This window comes from Mastomys coucha, unplaced genomic scaffold (genome assembly GCF_008632895.1).
Source record: "Mastomys coucha isolate ucsf_1 unplaced genomic scaffold, UCSF_Mcou_1 pScaffold5, whole genome shotgun sequence".
In the NCBI taxonomy this organism is placed as follows: Eukaryota; Metazoa; Chordata; class Mammalia; order Rodentia; family Muridae; genus Mastomys; species Mastomys coucha.
In genome coordinates, this window is record NW_022196911.1 from 41620272 (window position 1) to 41641993 (window position 21722).

At 41.7% G+C, this 21722-nt stretch overlaps 1 protein-coding gene across 1 annotated transcript; it reads left to right on the forward strand.

Moving 5' to 3' along the window:
- Positions 1-3474: 3474 nt before the first annotated feature.
- On the forward strand, positions 3475-17754 carry LOC116078592 (hepatitis A virus cellular receptor 1 homolog). Its single transcript, XM_031353924.1, has 7 exons — positions 3475-3597; positions 5328-5385; positions 8273-8611; positions 12562-12611; positions 15095-15203; positions 15996-16029; positions 17432-17754. The coding sequence occupies exons 2-7, from the start codon at positions 5337-5339 to the stop codon at positions 17604-17606; spliced, it is 756 nt and encodes a 251-aa protein (XP_031209784.1). The 5' UTR covers positions 3475-3597; positions 5328-5336; the 3' UTR covers positions 17607-17754.
- The last annotated feature ends 3968 nt before the right edge of the window (positions 17755-21722 follow it).

Genomic DNA, 21722 nt, shown 5'->3' on the forward strand with positions numbered 1-21722 from the left:
TTTACTGTTTAACATTAATTACTTTAGAATACATTTATATGTAAACATTTATATGTATATAGGAAAGCAGTCAAGCCATATAAAATGCATATGGAACCACGATTGTTTCCCAAACTCTTCCCATGCTTTTTCTCCTCCTCCTAGAGTCCAAAAATTAAAAACCTTGTTCTTTTCTGGAAATGCATGCATTCAGAGAAGTCTTTTTGAATGCATGAATTTGCACCTTGATTTTTTTTTCAGTCGCATTGTGGCTGAAGGTATTCTTTTTTTTTTTTTTTTTTTTTTTTTTTTTTTTTTTTTTTTTTTTTTTTTTTTTTTTTTTTTTTTGTAGCATTTTTTTTTTTATTTTAGATAATTTCTTTATTTACATGCGAATTTCTCCTTTCCCAGTTTCCCCTCCAAAAAACAAAAAAACAAACAAAAACAAACCCCTGTTGCCTCCCCCCTCCCCATGCCTGCCACCCCGCCCTCTCCCACTTTCTGGCCCTGGCATTCCCCTACACTGGGGCATAGAACCGGCTGAAGGTATTCTACACTGTGTTTATCAATGCATTTTATGGCTTATATCACGGACACATCACATTTATTTACCTGGTTTCCCATTGGTAGACATTTAGCATGCTTCCAAATGTGTGCTCCTACATACCTCATTGCTACAACCATCCCTGTGCCTCCCTCTTGCCCTCTGTGACATAACCATGTCATTACTGCTCAGCTGTGTGCTGAACTTGCACATAAAACTCTTCAGTACAAAGTAAAAGTAACGGGGCGGCTCTGCGAAGACTGTTTCCACATACTGGTTCTGTAATAGATTTCTACATCAGCACCCTCTGCTGGGCTGGAGCAATTCCCTTATGTTAAAGTTCACCACAGATCCTACCCAAACTCTCTGGACCTGGTGCTGACTGAGCTGTGGTATCAGGAAGGCTCCAGTGCTCACGGTGAGGGGCTTTAAGGCCTGTCTGCTCCAGGCCTCAGTGAAGGTCTCTACAGTTTTCACTGTTCCTTCCAACAGAGTAATCAACCACTTCCCTCAGGCTAAAATTCCCTGTGGCACGTGCAGCAGCCTCATCATCCTGGAATTCAGGGAAAGACTTCAAAATATGACATTCCACAGTGTTCTTGCTGTTTCTTTCCAGTCATGGTGTGTCACAAGGACACTCTGGGCGGGTCAGCCAGCCTGAAGCTAATTGCTTTTCCATAGCCAGGGAAGATACAGACCTTGTTTGATTATTTTGTTGTTGTTCAACTTTTCCTCCAGAAATTATTTGCATCTTCAACAAAATCATCTGTCCCTATAATTTCTTATTTGTTGAACATCAAAGGCCTGAGGGAAACTCGGTGTTGGCTCCTAAGGTGTGGTATGCTGTTGGTGTCTAGTTTTGAGATTAGGGTTACTTTGTAATAAGCTATGCAACACAGGAGCTGGGCTAGGGATTTGATGCTATAGACAACAAGTTAAAGCTGGAAACTGAGAGTTATGAGGCAGCTCTGAGAGCCATCAGAGAAAAGTGTCCTAAGAAAGGTACCAGCTGTGGAATAGGTACGGGGACCAGGGGACCAGGGGACCAGGGGTTATCCTACAAGCAGACAAGAAGCCAGTGTGGCTGAAACAGAGAGGACAAGAGCAATGTGGAAAAATTTACTGACACACAAATATATAAATTATATATTTAATAAATATGCAAATGTAAATACATATGCATAAATATACAGATACACAAACAAATATAAAAATGTAAGTATGGAAATATACAAATATAAATATATTTATAAAATAAATGTAAAAATGTGTGTATGTGTATGTTTGTGTGTGCGTGTGTGTGCATGTGTGTATGTGCGTGTGTGTGTGTGTGTGTGTGTGTGTGTGTGTGTGTGTGTGTGTGCTATAATCCTGTGTATGTAGCATAGTTTTAGAGACTCCTTTGGGCATTCATGAAGCCCTAACTGGATCCTGATCACAGTAGAAACACCAGGAGGCAGCACACACCTGTGATGCCAGCACTTATGGAGGAAGAAGGATCAGAAGTTCACAACCATCTCTGACTACAAAGGAATTACAGACTGTGACCCATCTCTCTGTCCCCTAATGGGTGTAGGGTATCTTACACTCGCTCAGATGGTGATGATCCAGAAGTCCTACCCCAAACACATTTGTGATATTGTTCTCAATATCTTTAGGAAGACACATGGTTGGTTTATGTATTTGGTTTGTGGGAACAAAAACACCTTCAAAATTTACAACTGTTTTGGAAACACTTCCTTGGACGGCATTTTATCCTCTAATTGCCAGATGGGAAATTAGCACTACCCAGTTTCCCATCTTACACAACTCCTACACTTCAGACACCTCCGTGGACAATTTAGTAACAATGAAAGGTGGATCGGGGGATGGAGACACTTGGCTTCAGCTCTTTTTTTTTTTTTTTTAATTAATTAATTTATTTATTTATTTTTTTGAGACAGGGTTTCTCTGTGTAGCCCTGGCTGTCCTGGAGCTCACTCTGTAGACCAGGCTGGCCTTGAACTCAGAAATCCGCCTGCCTCTGCCTCCCAAGTGCTGGGATTAAAGGCGTGTGCCACCACCGCCCGGCTTGGCTTCAGCTCTTTAAAGACCCACCTGCCTTGTGGCTGGAGAGATGGCTTAGTAGTTAAGAGCACTGACTGCTCTTTTAGAGGACCTGGGTTCAATTTCCAGCACCTACATGGCAGCTTACAACTGTCTGTAACACTCTTTCCAGGGGATCTGATATCCTCACACAGACATACATGAAATAGTTCTGCAAGTGAAGGTGCTTGTCACCCAGCCTGGCATGTACAGGAGGAAAGCACGGGGTGCTCTACAAACTTGTCCTCTCACCTGCACACACACTCTATGTCATGAGCTTCCACACATATAAGAAAAAAAAAAAAAAAACAAAAAAACAAAAGATCCACCCAGCTCTGCCTCCCCAGTCCTGGCACTACTAATATGCACCACCATACCCTGCATTTCCTAAACTTTTGGGAGCAAGCATCTATGAGCTAGTTTGTTTCTTTCAACTCCCCATTCTTAGTATGGGCTGCTAGTAAACATTGATTTACTAGCATCAATTGATTAGTTGATGGCATCCAGGAAGTCTAACAAGAGCCAAGTGTCCCTTCTGCTCTTGTTTCAGGGACTCTTGCTTTCTCAATGTATTCTCTTTCCTGGAGTGCAGTTTATTCTTCTGTAAATCAAGAGGGTTGACTCAAGGGTCAAAGTCCCTTCACTCTCCAGCTGTCTCAAAAGCCAGTGTGGTCTCCAGGCCTAGAGTCACACCTCAAGTGAGGATCTTCGCTTCGGCCTAGGAAAACAGCCTAGGGCACACTAGCAATGCTCCCACTTACGGAGGCTCTTCTGTAATGCTTATTTCAGTGAGCAGATGTTATCTAGTAGGTGGATTGGAGAACTGAAGAACTCAGTTTTCACACAGAACAGGTAAGAGTGTGGCCAGGCAATAAGGATGGAATTACAAAAGAGACTTGTCTTCATCCATAAATAGCTCTGGAAGAGTCCATCAGCAGCAGAGCATGAGAAGGAGACACTAACAAGAAGCCACTTTCCCTCAAGTACAGGTAAGTAGGGATGTCTACAGCCTTATGCTGAAGAGGAAGAGTCAGGGTAGTGCTCCCTACAGTTTCTGTACCATGTGGAATTACTATAGAGGTGATGTGGGGCTGAATGTGGGACATTAAACAATGATGATTGAGTCTCTAGACATTAGGGTGGCAACATCCCGCAGAGTTCTCCATATGTTTGGAAAGTGGATCTTTGTTTAAGTGGAATATTGGATTCTCATAGATCAGTTATCAAAGTCTTCTAACTTCTAAGTAAGGTTAACATGAACAATAAACAAGAAACCTGTAGTAGAAATAGCTTGGTACTTGGATTAGGCCCTATTTATTTAGGCCCATGTCTATAAATTCTATGAAATATTACATAATATCATGGAAATGAGACCAGGGAGGTCAGGGAGGTGAGGGCATAGACGAATTAGCAGTGTTGTTCATTGACTTTTTTGGTTTGTGACTTAGAAAATTCTATAAGACATAGCTTGTATGCAGTATGGCTACAGACATTCAGGGCGAGGTAGATAAGGACAGGAGGAACTAAAGTTTGCTTTGGTTGGAGTGTTGGAGATGGGAAGGGAGTGGTCAGTCTGGGAAAATGAGCAATTTTAGAACATCCATTTAAGCCTGGTTGCCCAAGTTAAAATTGCACCATACTTTGTCCAAACCTGGATCATGCTCTCTTAACTTGGTGCATAATTTCTTGTTTGTTTCCCCTCTGTTTGTGTGTTCATTTATGCAGGGTATGAGTGGATTCTATGATTTTTATGTTTTGTAAACAAATATTTATATCCTAGATAGATGCAAGCTACATGATACTACAGAATCATATGTATTCTGTTGAAGACAATAAATAAATATATGAAATGAGTAAAATTTTAGTATTATATTAGAATTTATTATAGTAAATTGGATACCTTGTAATTTTATAAATATATGATTTCAAAGTTACTATAAGCATATTACCATTTTTAAGACTTATAATTATTGTTTTTAATTGTGTGTGTCTATGTGGTGTGTGTGTGTGTGTGTCAGTGTGTGTGTGTGTGTGTGTGTGAACAGAGGTGTCCAAGGAATGTTTGGGTCTTCTGCATCTCCAGCAGTGATAGTAGTTGTGAGCCCTTCAACATGGGTGCTTGAAAACTCTCTCGGATTTTCTATAAGAGCAGTTGGCACTCTTGACTAGTGAGCCATTGCAGCAGCCTGGTGTTAAAGTTCTAGTGAGAGTAGAACTTGTTCATATTCTCTCAACCTCAGTCTATGTGTGGTAACAGTGGAACTAAAAGAAAAACCTTGAAAACCCTTGTCTTTGACCTCTATGGGACAATGTGCTTAGACACAATGTTTCACATTCTTCTCATTCCTTCTTGCTAATCCTGAACTTGATTGTGGCTTAGGGGCCAGTCACTGTGGCTGCTGAGCAGGAAAAGCCTGCAGTCAACCAAGGGGCAAGTGCAAGGCCATTAGAAGGCTGCTCCTCGCTTAGGGTTCTACCTGGGGAAGAGACTCTTCTCTCTGACTTCAGGTTTTCTGTGTTTATTCTTCCTTGTGCTGAGACCAGGAGTGAGTCTGAAGGCTTTATGTATGTGGGAAGGAGCAGGAAAGAGGAGTGTTTGGGAGGACAGGGGGCCTTGCAGAGAGGCCTATGTGATTCAGACAGTCAGGATGAGAGACCTTCTCAGATACAGTGTGGTGAGAGACCCAGCCAACCAGAGCATCTCCTCATTGTCCTGCAGGTCACCATCATGATGCCCCCTCAGGTCCTCATTTCAGGCCTCCTACTCCTTCTTCCAGGTGAGTGAGAGGTGGGGTGAGGGATGCCTGGGAGGAGGGAGGATCAGTCAATCCTGAGGGCAGAATCACTGGTTATATAGTGAGCAAAGAACCAGGATGAAACTGTAGCCCCAAAGAAATTTCTTAACTTACATGAATTAAAATATAACATCCATAAGACATCAGGTAAGGGGGGAATACAGGTACTTACATGTAATATTCAAGTAAGGATGAGTACATGTATGTACATGTTATAGTCAATGCATGTGAGCTGCAGAAAGGGCATGAAAGGGCAACCTAATCTTCATTTGTCCCATAGGCCATTTAATAGAACCCCTCATCTTCAGTTACTTAATATACACACACACACATATATATATATAGTCAAAGATCATCTTGGCTGCTCCCAGACAAGATAGACAGCTGAGAATAACCTGAAACTTCTGATTCTCTTGTCTCTATCTCCCAAGAGCTGAGATTACAGGTGTGAGCCCTTACATCTGGTACAGATTCTAAATATTATAATCTAATCTCTAGGAAATGGGACTGTGGAAGATCATTATACAGTTTTAGAACTTTGTATAATGATATGTATTATGTTTGTGATCCTTAAAAAATTATTAGCTGGAATCATGTAATGAGTGTCCCAGTGAGAAGTACACACCCATTAAACACTCATTTTATACAATGAGGAACATGCTCTCTCAGACCACATCCCAAATGCCCAGGCTAGACACAGGCTGGGCAGGAACATAGTGACCACCCAGTGACTCCCACAGTTCACTGTTCTGTGTTATTTGCTTATTCATTTCTTCCTGTGCTGGGATCCAACCGAGGGGCTGGCGTGGGCTAGATGAGCATGGCATCCTTGAGCTGCATCTCCAGCCCTCAGATTCCCCTTACGTGGAAGCAACTGGTAATAGAGAAATCTATCCATCCTCTTGTAAAGTTGTTATGTTAGGTTTAAAATTTGCATGATTTAATCCTTGATTTGATATACTGAGTTTGTGGTCGCACATTATGAGTGCTGTTCAGTTTCTGGAATGTTATCAACACACAGGAAAAAATCCTTGCTCAGTTTCTGGTTTTGTTTTTAGTTTGTTTTAGTTTAGAATCAGCTTTGAGGACTGATCCTAAAGGCTCCGGCTTCCTGAGGGATTTTATAAAACTCATTCTGAGCTTGGCCTGGTGGTGCACACCTTTGATCCCAGCACTAGGAAGGTAGAGACAGGCAGATCTCCATGAATTCAGGCAGCCTGCTCTACATACAGAGTTCTAAATACTGAGGTCAGCCAAGGTTACAATAGTGAGACCTTGTCTCAAAAAAGCAAAACAAAACAAAACAATGGAAAAGCATATGAATAAATGGAGGCCATTCTGAAAATTGATGCTGAAGTTAGTAAAGTTCTACTTTTACACCACCAATGCTAAAGAACAGACAGAAAACAAACCCTGGGCTATTTATATAGGGGAGGTGGCTGAAGAGTTAGTGATTTCATTTTCAATAGCATTGAAAGGAGGGCTAGAGGTGATTTGAGACAGGGTCTCATAAACCCAGGTTGGTCTTCACTACACTAGTCTCCTGCCTTCACCTTTGGAGGTCATCTTTTGCAGGAACCCATCATTGTGTACAGTGTCTGGGAGAGCAATTTAAAATTTTTTAAAATTAAAAAATTGAGTCAGTGTTAATTGGAGATGCTTATATGTCGGCCGCCTTACCCGTCCAGTTAGAAGTAAGGAGGCAAACACCGAGCTCTTCCCCATGCAGTTTTATTAGGATCCTTGTAATCTTGCTTGTTACATCTTACTTATTTCTACTTACATTTTATTAGTTACATCTTGTTAGTTACATCTTACTTATTACTATTTCTACTTACTCCTATTCCTATTCTTAGTTCTATTCCTACATCTTACTTCTATCCTTACATACTTACTCCTATCTATCATACTTACTCTTCTATATCCCATACTTACTCTTCTATCCCATCACCAGCCCTAATTCTACATACTTACTTACTATCTCTACATACTTACTCTTCTAAATCTACATCTTACCTCTAACCCATCACCAGCCCTAATTCTACATACTTACTCCTATCTCCACATACTTACTCTCTCTCCAGACTCTCTCCAGCCCCCAGCCCTTGTGGGTTAAAGACTTTCCCTGGTCCCAATCAGCATCAGCTATGTGGCAAAGCATAATAGGCTGCGGGAATTCATGCCAGCTTGCATCACAAACTAGAGACACTCAGCTTCTCCAACTAAGGGCTTGATTATCAGTGCTCTCGGCTCTGACTGGAGACCAGGTGTTCAATATATATGTATATAGGGTGGCAGCTGCGGCTCCCCACACTTATAGTCCCATTTCTCAGGACTCTGAGCCAGAGTAGAGTAAACACAGCCTGGGCTACTGAGCAAGTCTCTGTGTGCAAACAATTGAACAGGTCCAGCATAGTGGTGTATCGTGCCTTTCATCCTAGCAGTCAGAATTAGGCAGATTGCTGTCAGTTCCTGGCTTGCCTAATCTACATAGAGTTCTAGACCTGAAAGACCTATATGTTGAGATCTGTTTCAAAAAGAAAGGAGAAAAAGAAAGGGAAATAAAAAATACAAAAAGAATTAAGTAGCTATAGTTTGAACATAATACACTACAGTAAATTGTTTTACACACACACACACTGTGAAAATCACTAACAGAAATTTGTTTATAGCAAAAATACTAAGCTATCAAAACTCCCTAAATAAACGGGGAAAAAGGGCTCACAGAGCGCATGTCTCCCAAGCATCCTGTGTCAGGTTTAATCTGCAGTTGAGCCAGAAAGGGAATATGAGAAAGAAATGAAGAAGTAAAATCAATTGCAGGAAGATGTTGACAGTTCACTCTCCATTTCTTCCTCTTTATCCACAGCTACTGTGGATTCTTTCCCAGAAGTGCATGGAGTGGTGGGTCAGCCTGTCACACTACCATGTATGTATCCAGTGTTTGATGGATTAGCATCCATGTGCTGGGACCGAGGTGAATGCGCTTCTGATACATGTGGACAAACACTTGTCTGGACTGATGAAAACGGAGTCAACTATCAGACAAGCAGCCGCTACCAGATAAGCACACAGCTTCTTCATGGAAATGCGTCCTTGACCATCGAGGATGCCTATGAGAGTGACAGTGGTCTCTACTGCTGTCGGGTGGAAATGAAGGGATGGGATGGTGTGCAGACCCTGACTACCTCACTGCAGGTTCAACCCGGTAAGCTCACCTTCTTTCTTTGCTTATTTCTTGCAAGGGAACCGAGTCCTCTGTTTGCTAATAATTTGTTCTTTTCCCATAACAAGGAAACAAAGGTCTTTATAAATACACTTGTGGTTTGCTTTGTATTATTTTTAGTGACATAAACTTGTGTATCTCAGGCTGTCCTCTAATGGCCATGTCCTTCTGGCTCTTCTGACTCTAATCTTCTAGTTTTGAGAATACATGAAAGTCCCTTCGCACCCAGACTTAAATATCTTACCAGGGCACAGAGTACATTTTATGTGTTTGGATGAAACCCTAACATCATCCTTAAGGGAAGGCCATGAGCTGTAAGTCAGGATCCATGTCCTCACTGTACTTGTACTGTACAGGGACAGTCAGTCCTGTTGGCTTATGAAACTGAGCTCACGTTTCCATCCTAAAACACAGTGGGGAGCATATTTAAGCTGATGTGCCATGAACTGAAAGGGTATATTTTGTCTCTGAGCTAACACCTTGTAACATTAAAACATACATTTCTATTTGCTTCTTTGACAGGGTTTCTCAGTTTAGCTCTGGCTGCCCCTAGAATTCCCTTTGTAGACCAAACTAGCCTCAAACTCACAGAGATTCTGCTTCTCAAGTGCTAGGATTAAAGGTAGGGACTGCCATGCCTAAAAAAAAAAAAAAAAAAAAAAAAAAAAAAAAAAAAACAAAAAACAAAAAACAAAAAACACCCTGTTTTTTTCTCAACACTATAAAAGCACAACAGCTCTACCCTGAATAGCAGACCATGTGGGGTGCTACTGAGCAGATGAGCTGCTTTCCACAATGGGCAGCTGACCTGAGCACAGGCCACAGGTACAGGTGGACAGTTCTACTCCCTGTCTGCCTGCCTTGGGCTTTTGATATAGTCCTCACACCATATCACAAAATTATCCTTTTATGTACAAAAATAGCCACATGGGGAAGTGTTTTCTTTCAACACCTGCTCAGCTGTTACTAGCGAGAAGTTCATGAAAACCCCAGATCTTAAATTATAGTTTCCTTTTAGATGTGGATATCCTTGCCATAAAAGGAGTTAAATTATTAGACTGTACTTTCTTCTGATGCTATTTCCTAATCTTCTTTACTAATGGCTTACCAAGAAAATAGAAGCCAGTAGTACCTGTCTATATTGTTTTTGAATTTTGAATTCAGATCATTATTTTGTAATTGCTCAGCCATGTACTTTGGTTTTCTTCCTTCCTTCCTTCCTTCTTTCCTTCCTTCTTTCCTTCCTTCCTTCCTTCCTTCTTTCCTTCCTTCCTTTCTTTCTCTCTCTTCCTTCCTTCCTTCCTTTCTTTCTTTCTCTCTCTCTTTCTTCCTTTCTTTGTTCCTTCCTTTCTTTCTTTCTTTCTGTCTTTCTTTCTTCCTTTCTTCATTCATTTATGTATTCATTCATTCATTCATTCATTCATTCATTCACTGATACAGGATAACACTGTATACTACAGCTCATCTGGATGTCCATATGTAATCAGGCTGGCCTTATACAGACCCAACTGCCTCTGATTCTGAGTGATGTAATTAAAAGTCTATGTCACCATGCAAAAGTGCTTTTTATCAAGCATAGAAATTCTTTCACTGGTCAGTGTTTAAAAGTCCTCTGCCTTGCTAGTCACTCGTCCACAGGAGACACTCTGCCTCATCCTTAACAACCAAGTCTACATTTTCTTGTAATTCACACACACTATCTCAGGACCCTCATCAGCTCTTCTGTACTTTCTCATCTCCCTGGGAGGGAAAAAAAGCCTAGGGGATGAAAGGAGAAGCTCCTGGGCTTGCTGTTTCTCTTTCTGGGTTTTGCCTTTATTATGATCCTCTGACTAGATTTTTTTGTATGGTTGCTTTTCTTCTCTACCTTAAAGATATTTACTATCCAGGGAAGGTTTTAGATTGTGCTCAAGTCTCTGGGTCTACATTACTGGTTCAGTAAACTATAGTCTGGACAGGCCAGATTTATAACTCACTGGTGTGAATAGATTTATTTCAGCACAGCCATTCCCACTCCTTGCTGTGTTGTCCCCACTGAAGTTCATACCGTTGGACAGGAGTGCTTGCCCCTGAACACCTACTGTTTGGTTCCTGAGTCCAAGATACTTATTACTAGCTGGTCCTCTAAGGGAAAGGGAAGTGAGGTGAGGGCCAGGAAGATGGCTCAGTGGGTAAAGGTGCCTGTGGCTAAGGCTTGATTACCTGAGTTCAATTCTTGCAAGATACTTGGTAGAAGGTGAGAAACAATTCTCTCAAGGTGACCTCTCACCTCAAAACTTTGCCCATGGCAAATTCAACACACACACACACACACACACACACACAGAGAGAGAGAGAGAGAGAGAGAGAGAGAGAACAATGAACAACAGAAATAAATAAATAAATAAATAAATAAATAAATAAATAAATACAATTTTTTTAAATTTGAAGGTAGGCTGAACTCTATCTACAGCTTTCTGCATGTAACAGATGAACACATTTCTTTTACTTTTTGATGGAAAAAGTGGTCTAAATTTGAATTACATCGAATCCATTAAGGAGAAGCGTGTTGGGAGGAGTTGGTCTCTGTTTCTGGGTTTTATTTTGTAGTTAGCAGAGTCAGGATTGACTGATGCTGCTTCTGGGGATCCGTGAGAGCTGGCAGAGCAGTGTGTGTGCTCCTGCTGGAGTCCTCACTGACTCTTTCTTCCAGGTACCATTCCTCATGCTTTCTCTATCTCACAGAGTTTCTTAGAGAGATCTGAGGATCTGACACCTGTCATTCATAAAAGCTGGTCAGTGACAAAGGCCAGAAGTTCAGGAGAGGACCGTGTGCCTGGAGACAGCCTCTCACTGCTGGGCTGTGGAGCAGGTGCAGCAGAAGACTCTTCTTGCTTCTTGCTCGACTTGCACTTGCTTTCATGTTGATTCCTAAACTCAGGAGTTCCAACAAGTTCTTCAAGGAGACTTACAATTTCAAGTAGATTTGAACCCATCAGTAGACCTGAGCCTACTCTTACAAGACCAGAAACAATCACAAACCACACCTAATCCAAGGAGACCCTCAACCACTACAAGATCCATAACTACTCCAAGGAGACCCACAACTACTCCAAGAAAACCAAAAACAACCACAATACCCAACACTCCAAGAAGACCCACACATCCTATAAAACCCACACCTACTTCGAGTATACCCTCAATAATCACAACATCCACAACTATTTCAAGACTCTCAACTATCATAAAACCAATGACTACTCCAGAGAGACACCCAAGAACCATAAATCCCACAACTACTGATGTCTCAAAAACACCCTGATATATGAATGGAGTTCAGTGGCTCCCCTGCCATACAACATCCTATCTTCTTATCGTAGGAGACCCATTGGCTTATAGGTGATGTGACAGGTGATTCTTAAAGCAATTGTGATCCAGGTCAAGGTGCAGTGCCATATTAGGTGATAGACTTCAGGGCAGTTCCACTTGTGCTGAGTAGAGGTATTCTGACCTTTGGATGTATATGTGGCATTTGTGCACTTACCACTCTCAGCTCATGTGGAAGTACAGATAAGGTAGGGCCTTAAACTGTTCTACAACTGAGGCCTCTGGTTCACCTAAATTTGTAAATAAGCCTGGAATGCACTTGTATTTCACACACACACACACACACACACACACACACACACACACACACAGAGAGAGAGAGAGAGAGAGAGAGAGAGAGAGAGAGTTCCATGAGGCCAGAACACAAAAGTCAAGATGTGCAAATTCCTAGAGAAATAATTTAGTAAAATGTTAACTATTTAGTGTGTGGTGCTCTGTGCCCCTATAATACCTGATGTTATTTAACTTTCAATTCATCATAGAAGATGGTGTGAATATGTGTAGTGTCTGTAGTGAAAAATCTAACATCTTTGTAATTACAATTCATTTTCATTCTTGTTGAGCAGTTTGGACTACGTCTGTGACACCTTCGAACCACTCCTGGGATAATCACACTGTAAGCAGATCCCTCTCTGTGCAAGATTCATTTGTCTGTCTTTCTGGAGTCATGTTGCCTTTAAACACTTGGTCAAATTAGTTTATAGACTTTTGTCTCAAAAGAAGAAGAAGAAATAGAAGTAAAGAAAAAGGGTCATCATAGTTGTTTATGCCTTTATCTTAGAACTCAGGAAGCCGATATAAGAGACACCACGGGTGAGGCTAGCCTGGACAACCAAAGCGTCTTGGGTTCCATTGTGAGACCCTTTCTCAAAAACAACCAAACCACTAAATATATGATAAAAATTCCATTAAAAAGAAGAAAGGATGTGACTATAAAATGGTTATTGGGAGGCAGACAGTTTGTTAAATGCCTAATGAATGGTATTTTACAAAACAATGAAGGTAGTGACCCAGAGATTGACTGATTCTCCAAAGCTAAAAGTTAAGTTAAAAAAAGAACGAGCTAACTAAAGGTGAATAAATTAATATACCATATTTGTTGAAAGTACTATTTGTTGAGCAGACTTGTGCAGTTTTAGCATGGTCCTGCATGGCACAGTTGGACCTGAGCTTGGTGAACTGCAGTACATTCATCTTTATCAGCAAGAAGAAATACTTTACAATTAAAAATTTTAAAACTACCAGGAAAGGGGCCGGAGAGATGGCTCAGCAGTTAAGAGCACCGACTGCTCTTCCAAAGGTCCTGAGTTCAAATCCCAGTAACCACATGGTGGCTCACAACCATCTGTAATGATATCAGATGCCCTCTTCTGGAGTGTCTGAAAACAGTGTGCTTACATATAATAAATAAATAAATCTTTTTAAAAAAAAACTACCAGGAAAACCTGGATTCTGCAGCTGTCAGGCTGTCTCTAGGTGCATTAAGCAGTGCATGGAGAACTGGGCACAGAGGCACGCCTTTGTGTGCTGGTGTCTGGGGCTTTTGATTCCTTTGTTTTTGAGACAAGGTCTCCTGGAGACCAGCCTGGCCTTGAATTCCCTACAGAGCTGAGAAGGATAATGAACTCCTGACCCTCCTGGCTCTACTTCTCCTCCTGGGATCACAGGTGTACACAGCTGTGCTTAGCAACAGAGGGCTGCTTCTTGAAGCTGCAGATCAGCTTCCCAGACTCAATCTCCTGAGAAGGTTGAAAAGATGTGTGAAGATGAATGAGAAAGGATAGGCACTGCTCCTACTTACAACCAGGAAATGCTATAAAGTAAATGTTCAGTGGGCAAGACAGACACTCCTGTAATCCAAGCACTCAGGAGGTGCAGGCAGGAGGATCAGGCGGCCAACACATTGACTATGTAGTGAATGATAACCCTGCCTGGAATACATAAGACCCTGTCTCAAAACCTACAGACATCACTTTGTAATGTTTGTCAAGTTTGTCAAGAAGTACCTGACAATACCTTACCCAAGAACCCCAGTGAACATGTCATTTGTAGCTGTAGAGACAGCTCACAGAGCTTAGCTAATGTGTCCATGGTCTCACTGATTAAGCAGAGGAACTGGGGTTGTGATCCAGAGATGAGGCTCATACAGGGGCAAAGATCCGATCTCATAGTCTGCTTCCTGCAGTTAATCTTACAGTATGGGGCCTGCTTAAGGCTAGCAGATCAGTGCTGAGCAATGAAGTAGCATTGGGTGATGCCTCACCTGTCACATGTTTATTCCCATAGGTGATGATCCCTGGTCACCTTTACCAGAGTGAAGCATTTCAGTCTGATCACACAGTGCTAATCCACCTGCTTCCACAAACAGCTTCTCCCGAGTGATTTTAAATAGATGTAGATCTTGCCTGGCATGAAGACTGTGGCTTTAGTTGAAGTTATCAGGGGGCAGAGGTATGGAGAATTCGAGGTTTGTTCTGGCTACATAGTGTGGCTACATAGATACAGGCTGCATACCTGCCTCAAGTGAAAAACAAGTAGAATGTAGAATTGCCTTTTACAAGACAGGTAGGATCTATGAAGGTAGAGTAGACCTAGGAGCTGGACACACTCCTATAACATCAGACTGTCTGTTTGAAAGGAGGCACTGTTTTTCTCAATAGAGGAATAACCTACTGAATATTAATTCTGATATAGTCACTCTCAAGATATGCAAACATGTTGTCATTTCAAACTACATAGAAAACATTTTTATCATCCTCCTAGACACTTGGAAGTTTGCATTGTCTAAGAGTTCCACAGCTCAGTACCAACACAGCTTTATGTTAGATTTTACTTGCATGCTCTATTCTCCGTTTTTTTAAACACATGGTCTCTCTGTGTAGCTCTGGATGTCTTAGAACTGCTATGTATACCAGACTCTCTTGGAACACTCAGGTATTCCTCTGCATCCCAAGTGCTGGGTTTCAAGGTGTGCACAACCTTATACTTGCATATTCTATGAAAGCCACTGGCAATGGAGGGAAAAGTCTAGATTGAGGTATGGGATGTGTTTTCTGCTCATCTCAGTTGGTCCCTCTTTAATGACTGATGTTTCCTTAGGAAGTGGTCCCAACAGAAACACCCATGAAGATCCCCATCAGGGGCCTCTTTATTGGAATCTCTGTGTCTGCCTCGCTGCTGATCCTTGCGAGCATCCCAACTATCATACGTGAGTGACTTTATTGCAGTTCCCAATGTCAGAAATGGGTCTGGGTCTCCATGATAAATGCTAACAAAATCCAAGAAATTTTAGTAGAGCAAAATGTTTTACTCCCATAGGAATGTCAGCCATTGACTATTCCAGACACCATACATTAGATCTTTACTGACATATTTCATATGACTGGGCAGAAATTTGGGAATAAGAATATGCTTGTCAAATGTCAGGATGGTTCCTCTAATATTTAGAACTTGGTTATTCATAAGGATTATTTAAGGTGGTTCTAATAGTTGTTTATTCTCCTCTGAGTGAGGATGGTTAATGGGAGACTGTCTTTGACAGGAAGGGGAAGATGTGGAGTAGGTGGTGGCACACACATCCCTAACTACATAATGGAAGGAACCAAAGCCAGTACAGTGTGCTACCTTAGTGACACTTAATAGGATCCTTAATAGAAGAGACCATTAGTAGGACCTTGTGTCCCAGGTTGCTTGGAGAGTCCATATTTAGCTTATTTTTCACCAGTCAACTTAAAAACCTAGATTTCTTCTTTTTTTTTTTTTCTTCAGCGAATGACAGTTTATCAATGTCACTCTTGCATGTTAGGAATGCTATGTGGGTGAATGCACGAAGCCATGAATACAGAGAAGATACTTGGATACAGATCCATGACTTCCAGGGAATGGTTCAGTTAAAAACAGACACAAGCACCCTTGATTAGAAGGAAATACCATGAATGTTTTTTGACGACATGTTCAATTTTCCTTTCAATTCTTCCCAACTCCCCTCACCCAATTTTAGGATGCAGACACAGAGAAAAGAAGAGGCCAGAAAGGTAAGCTGTCTCTGCTTGTCCTAGTTGCTTCAGAACGTGCAGTCTTGTAGATTTCTCCTGGTTTCTTTCTTCCTGTTCCTTTTCTCCTTCTCTTTCTCTCTCTCCCTTTCTCCTCCCCCTCCTTTTTAAATTTACTTACTCTTACTTATTTTTTTTTCATGTAATACATTTTGGTCAGGTTCTTTTCCTTCTCAATACCACTTTCCTACCCACCCAAGATTACATTCCATTCTCTCTTCCCTTCAAAAGGAGGCAGGGAGAGGAAGAAAAAGAAAACCTACAAAAATATTAACATGAGATCAAAATAATCACCTGAAGACCATTTTCTGTCAGTTGCCACATTGTACAGTCTGAGCTTTCTGACCCTAAATTGTTTCCAAACCTGTTCAAATGATACTGACGCAAACAAAGAGAAGCGTTGTCCCATCTTGTTTGTAATTCTCAGCACAGGCATTCTTCTTGTGGCTGAATGGAGATGCTCATTTTGGTTCTACATTTCAGTTATAGAGATGGCTAGTGTAGAGATGACAAAATCTACTAGGTCAAAACCCCACCCATGAGTTAAAGTTAGTCAGTTTCCTTCTGTGATTTGCTCTTCCTTGAGCTCTAGAAGCTCAAATACCAGTCTACCATGAGTACACTCAGTAAAAGCTCCTCCCACGGCTGATGGGAAAGGCCAGACCACATACCCCAGCAGTTCTCTCTCAAATCATTGCCTTTCCCTGTAGCACCTGATATTTTGTGCATGTGCTGTATGCAAATGTGTGCCACGCATGTCATCTTTGCAGCTGTTTCCAAGCCCCCCAGCCCCTGTGGAATGGCACGGTGTGTTGATTTACCCATTTTCCCACTCCATATTAGAGTATGTAAATGCTATGCAGATTTCAAAACCATTTCTATTTTCTTTAGCAAGATGCTTGTATGTATAGATGCAGGTTCCTGAGAACATCAGAGGACAACTATGTGGATCTACTTCTGTCCTTCTGTCTTTCCCTGGTTTCCAGGAATGTTGCATGGGTCACCAGCCTGTTCTAACATTAGGGTCACAGTTCTAAACTGTAAATAAAGGAGCCATCCAGTTCTTAGCTCAATTCCAAAATGCACATCCTGATTAGGTATCTCTGGTGTTAGATATCTGTCTTTTAAATTTGCCACTTTTGTTTTCCATTACATGAGTATATGGATGGATGCTAATACGAACTGTTTTTGTTTTACTATTTCTTAGTTTGTCTGATGTTTACTAAACTTAATGCCAGGTCTCTGTGTGGTATTGATCATTCACTGTTACAGTTTTGTGAATGGGGCTCTTTCAGTTCCAAATGATTCCTGATTCATGCTGAATCATGAATGAAAAAAAAAATCTGCTGATATCTGTAAAATGACCTTCCTGCTTTTTTTTCAGCAACTCTGAAGGCAGCTCAGTTTTCTTCCATGCTTATCAGAATGGCGCTTTTCAAAGTACAGTGCAGCTTCAAGCCGAAGATAATGTCTACGTTATTGAAGACAATTTTCATCCAAGCATTAAATCCCAGTCACCCTTGGAGATGACAACATTCCAAAGCTGCAGAAGAAAGTAATGGGACTGTAACTGTGCTGGGCATTCATTAAGCTGCAGGGCTGTTTTCTGGGTCAGTTCATCTCATGTTTCTACTTCCCAGCAGTAGGTGAGAGCATGACCTTGTAGCTGTTCATATGCATGGTGACTGCTAATATAGTCCTCATTCTTGCTACGTACTAGAGAGTCTTCTCAAAAACACAAACACTTTAGAATTTCATGTTTTCTTTGGAGCTCATAAGTCTTGTATCCACCAGAAGCAATCATTGGTAATCCAGGAAATGGCCTTCTGTCTCACTAAAATCATTAAAAAGACAGGAATATAAGTGTATATATGTATAGATATGTGTGTGTGTATGTAAACATAATATATTTAAATATATATGTACATATATAATATTTTTAAAAGAAGAGAAGAATGTGATTCGGATATAAAAATCTGAAAATGGAGAGGGCAAAGCTTAATTTAGAAGTACTTTATGATTATGTTTTATTTATTGTACCCCAAAATGTCACTTTTCTCACTTTCCCCCAAGGGGCTTAAGTCATGGGAGCTGCAGGTTTAATTTATCTGGTAGATAAACAGAAAGGAGTCTAGGTGTGTTCATGATTTCTAATAGCTCATGGAATATGACACATGGTATACTGTACTATGGTTGATCTTAGGATAAGAATGTGTGTTTCCAGTCAGGAGAGGCTACCATGGTGAGTATGGACCGGGCAGACATCTGGAAAAAAGATAATAGGGCACAGGACTGAGTTCATTGGTGCTATTTCCACTACACTTCTGCCTTGATGCTCAGTGTTCTAGACTCACCTACTGAGCTCTGAGTTAGGAGCTAGAAGGGGACAATGCAGAAATGGAAGGGGAGATGAGGGAGCTGGACTCGGGGTCCCGGCCTTAGAGAAATCCTATTGCAGGTGGGATAGTGTTTGAGGTGATGTACTTATTTATTCTAGGACTAATCTAATGACATAAGACATGGATTATTGACTATCTTTTTAAGTGAAATGATGGCCACATCTTACTTGGTAAACCCTGTGAATATCTAAAATTATTTTCAATGCAGGGGATATTTGTCTAAAACAGGAAAGCCAGAAGTCTATGTGGTCATCCTTGGATGGAAGAGGAGGCAGTTACCCAGAAAAACAGAAAGACCTTGACCCAAGTCACCAGGGTAGTATATGGCTAATGTAGAATCCTAACACATGATGCTCTTTTCTCACCCCAATAAGATCTACAGGCTTGGCGTCCCAGGCAATGGGGTACACACCTTTAATCCCAGCTTCTTTCATGCAAGGTCAGCAATCTACCCCTAAGCTACACCCCTAGCTCATGTAATATAAATCTAAAAACAGGAGAACACACCCATACAGGTACTCACAACCAATCTGCGTAACCTAGAGGTTCACAGTCCTGCCTGAACCTGGAAGAGATTGGTGTAAAAGGAGACAATTCAGACTGTGACTCCAGAGGTGACAATGGTCCTGTTTGGAGGGTGAGGCCTGAGCACTTGTTAACATGACACTCTCCATGTGACACTCACGATCAGTCGGAGTCTTGAACCTCTACTCTAGGGCTTTCCTATAGTTTCCTTTAGTTTCAAAACACGTGGAAGCTACACCACTGGCCTTCAAACATTAGGGCTTCTAATTCCTTTCCTACCCCAAGGTCTGTAGCTAAGGAAGTCAGACGTGAGAATCCTCTGTTTCTATGATATCATGACTCACAGGAGATACTGGTGGACACGGATGACATGGAAAGGTCTATTCACCTGGTTTGATGACACCTAACTTCACTCCTAATTTTTTTTTATCGTTCATTGGACCAGGCAATTGTGTCCTGCAGCAATAGGTTCCTTGGTCAGATTGAGTCACATTCTCTATGATTGGGACATGTCTTCTTTGTAGAAATTCCCCTTCATCTGGAATGTGACAGGTTTATGATATGTTACATTTCTTTTGACAATGCTGAGCACCACACTGGCACACTGTGACCAAGGGCAGGGTTCCTCGCCCCAGCACACAGGCACAAATGTCCTAGAGGGAGGTAGAGTATAGCTACAGAGCAGATAGACATTCATACTGACCTCAACTATATAAGCATCTTCAAAGACCCTATACAGAAAGAAAAGGAGGGCAAGATGGTGATGGAGGTGGGTCCATTTCTACAAGCAATGCATCACAGAATAAAAGAGGAAACTATGGCTGCCCTGTTGGGCGGAGGACTGACTGTGCCAATGATTCTCTGAGTTGAGAGAAAGCAGAGAGTCCAGATGAAATAGCTATAAAGATTGTACGGGCCTCGAATCCTGGAATTCAACAGGTGGAGACAGGAAAATCCTGAATTAGAGGCCAGACTGAACTATAAAGCAAGTTCCAGGCTAGCCTGACTGATGAAACTGTCTCTCAGAAAATAAATGACCAGACCAGGAATGATGACTTAAGCCTGTAATCCCTGTGATAAGGAGTCTGTGGCAGAACTGCAGTGAGTTTGTAGCCAGCCTGGGCAACCTAGGCTCATTCTCTACCATGTCGGCCCCACTGGACTGAGATGAAACATTAGAACTTACATTTTTTATCTCCCATGTGTTGCATTGTGTGTCCTTAACACCTCCCCTTTCAATATCACAGCCCTCAGAGAGAGTAGTACACAGGTCTTTGAAGATAAAATCCAGGGCTAATGGAGTCAACACTCAGAAAAATGGACATTGTTGGCCAGGAAAATAGTTCACCTGTCTGGGCTAGTTGTCTGCTTACTAGCGAAGGAAAGGCTCTCTCTCTCTCTCTCTTCCTCTCTCTCCCTCTCTCTTCCTCTCTCTCTCTCTTCCTCTCTTCTTCCTCTCTCTCTCTCTCTCTCTCTCTCTCTCTCTCTCTCTCTCTCTCTCTCTCTCTCATAAATAACCCCCCTGACAAAACAAAGAAGCTTGCATATTTGAAACTCCTCATGTGTTGTTCTGAAGTTTCAAATAAGTTCCTTTATAAGAACAATCACATCGATACAATAATGCGTTCAAAGCCGAAAGGTACATGCAAGCATGACCCCTCTCTCCCCTCTTCTCATTCTGCTGCTCTTCCTCCTAGAGCCCAATTACTGAAAGATGTTCACACTGGTGTTCCCTGGTAATGCTTGAACACATCATTGTTCGCTTGGATTTTCTCTATAGCATTGTGATTACCAGCAGTCTATGAGGTTGTCAATTTGGCTCACTGCTTGTATCATGGATATATCAAGTATACTTGCCTGGTCCCCCATTGTTGGATATTTAGGTTGTTTCCAATCATATCCTACTACAAGTAGAATCACAGTGACCATCCTTGTATCTTTGCCTTGACCTCTGCGAAATAATCTTTCTCCAACTGAAAGGGAGCAGGCCTGTACCTATGCTTAGTAGTAGTAGCGGCAGCAGCAGGATGCAGGTGAAGGAACAACCTGAAAATGTGAGTACATGGCAAGGAAAATCAAAGGCCAGCTCTGTGTAGCCATAGCCTTAGCTCTCCAGTTATACTGCTACTTCCCCTGATGCCTGTCTATCCTGGAGGTCAGGAGGGAGGTGGAAACAGGAGTATTGAGAAGTTGAAGCCAAAAGAGCTACCTAAGCAAGTTGCAGGTCATGAGCAATGAAATACTTTCCCATTGCTCGCCAAAACAAACAAGTAAGGTATGTTGTTGGATCGCATGTGCAATCCTAGCACTCAGGAGGCTGAAGCAAGAGGATTACCATGAGGTTCCAGGCCAACCTGGGCTGTATAGTTAGAGGCTGGCTTGAGATACAGAGAATTGCAGGGCTTCTAGCTCAGTTGGTCGGAGGCTGAGTCTGTGGCTTAGTTGTCAGCTCCCATCTATTAGGGTCCTGGTCCTTCATGTACAGAACCTTGGGAAGAATTGTGCGTCACTTCTGTGGACATGAGTGACAGGCTAGTGGAAGCTGATGTTCAGAAAAATGGACATTGTTGCCCATGACAATGGCCTATCGATCTGGGATCTGAGCTAGTTCTTGGTTGATTACCCAAGGAAGGGGTGGGACACCCCAATAAAGTGAGCAACAATGACAACAAACTTGACAAATAAGAAGTGTATATATTTCAAAGTACTCGGGGTTTGTTTTAATGCTTAACATGAATTCTTTTTTTTTTT

Bases quoted from the DNA above. Each gene is read 5' to 3' on its own strand.
- LOC116078592 (XM_031353924.1), top strand. From the start codon at position 5,337: ATGATGCCCCCTCAGGTCCTCATTTCAGGCCTCCTACTCCTTCTTCCA. The intron at 5,386-8,272 runs GTGAGTGAGAGG...CTTTATCCACAG, and splicing joins CCTCCTACTCCTTCTTCCAG to CTACTGTGGATTCTTTCCCA. The intron at 8,612-12,561 runs GTAAGCTCACCT...CTTGTTGAGCAG, and splicing joins CTCACTGCAGGTTCAACCCG to TTTGGACTACGTCTGTGACA.